Source organism: Cotesia glomerata, linkage group LG10, assembly GCF_020080835.1.
Source record: "Cotesia glomerata isolate CgM1 linkage group LG10, MPM_Cglom_v2.3, whole genome shotgun sequence".
Lineage (NCBI taxonomy): Eukaryota > Metazoa > Arthropoda > Insecta > Hymenoptera > Braconidae > Cotesia > Cotesia glomerata.
This window is the reverse complement of record NC_058167.1, coordinates 5,953,300-5,955,089: the sequence shown is the minus strand read 5'-3', so window position 1 is coordinate 5,955,089 and position 1,790 is coordinate 5,953,300. Positions and strand designations below refer to the sequence as shown.

At 38.0% G+C, this 1,790-nt stretch overlaps 1 protein-coding gene across 1 annotated transcript; it reads left to right on the top strand.

Annotated features, from left to right (window-relative positions):
• The first annotated feature begins 271 nt into the window (after positions 1 to 271).
• On the top strand, positions 272 to 1,582 carry LOC123273384 (vegetative cell wall protein gp1-like). Its single transcript, XM_044740784.1, has 2 exons — positions 272 to 337; positions 753 to 1,582. The coding sequence occupies exons 1-2, from the start codon at positions 310 to 312 to the stop codon at positions 1,580 to 1,582; spliced, it is 858 nt and encodes a 285-aa protein (XP_044596719.1). The 5' UTR covers positions 272 to 309.
• The last annotated feature ends 208 nt before the right edge of the window (positions 1,583 to 1,790 follow it).

The window sequence follows — 1,790 nt, the reverse complement described above, 5'->3', positions numbered from 1 at the left end:
TTTTGTCAATTGGTGAACCGGAATATTGACATCAGTTCGACTACGTGAAATTATCAATGTTATTCAAATTATCATTTATAGTTTATTCTTTTTCATTGTTGTTGACGTGTGTGTAAGTAGCCATAATAATTTATTTTTAATTAAAGAAATAAAAAAAATTTGCCACAGTATTTTTATGATTATAAATTAAAATATCTAACATCTTCCCAAAAAACATAATAGAGATCGTTTTAAATATATTTAAGTAAATTTTAGAACAGTTAATTATAATGTTTATAATGTTGTTTTTTTAAGTTTGATTTGAACAAAATGGCGGATCAACGGCGACGAATATCCCGTAAGTAAATAAAAATTAGTGCTAAAATCAGCAGATATCTGACAATTTAGTGATATTCGTGACGGATTTATTTATTATTTATTGATAACAATGTAATATTTATAAAAATTAAAAAAATAGTTAAATGCTATTGCACGGCTCATGATTCGAAGCATCGAAGAGTACTTCACAGTTGAAAAACTTTTTGTGCATAATTTCAAGAACTATTTTTATTATTATGCCCTTGTTTGTTTATAAAATCAAGATATTTTATATACTATTGTCAAGATAATGTATTTAACTATTTTATTAATATAATTGTTACTCGTAATTGACCCTGTCGAAGCACTATTTTTTTCTGTAAATTTCGGGAGTGATGGCATTAAGACTGCAAATTATTCGTGATTTTACTAATTTCAAATTTCATTTTTGACAGAACAAGAACTCAACAACAATTTCATGCAGTGGGTAGTTGGACCAAATAACCACTGGGCTCGAAACTTTGGTTTCCATTACCAATTAGGACACCAACAAGCCAATCGGAATGTTTGGTATATCCCACCACCGCCAGTAGCTCCGCCTGCAGCCCCGTCTATGATGCCACAAGCAGCTGAACGTGCAGCTCTGATGATGCCTCCACCATCACCACCGCCACCAGTAAATCCAGCTGAAAATTCCCCAGGACATCAACGAGAGAATCCACCAGCAAATTTGCCAATGGATTCGCCAGCTAATCCACCAGAGCTTCCTCCAGTGGGTTTGCCAGCAAATTCCTCAGGACATCAGCGAGAGAATCCACCAGAGCTTCCTCCAGTGGATTTGCCAGCTAATCCACCAGAGCTTCCTTCAGTGAATTTGCCAGCAAATCCCGCAGGACATCAGCGGGAGAATCCACCAGAGCTTCCTCCAGTGAATTTGCCAGCAAATCCCCCAGGACATCAGCGAGAGAATCCACCAGAGCTTCCTTCAGTGGATTTGCCACCAAATCCGCCAGTGGATTTACCAGCAAATCCGCCAGCGAATTTACCAGCAAATCGGCTGGCAAATCCAACAGCGAATTTGCTTGAAAATCCACCAGAAAATCCAGCAAATCTGCCAGCCGATCTGCGAGGACATATGCCTGAGAATCCACCAGCAAATCCACGAGGATATTTTCTAGAGAATCCGCATGCGAATTTTCAAGCAAAGTTGCCAGCAAACCTGATATTCAATTCAGCAGGAAATTTTCTGACAAATCCACCAGGAAATTTGCCAGCAAATTTATAAGTGAATTCGCCAGCAAATTCACAAGTGAATTGGCCAGGAAATTCACAAGTGAATTGGCCAGGAAATTCACAAGTGAATTGGCCAGCAAATTCACAAGTGAATTGGCCGGCAAATTCACAAGTGAATTGGCCAGCAAATTCACAAGTGAATTGGCTAACAAATTCACCAGAAAATTGGCTGGCAAATCCACCAGGAATTTGGCTAGCAA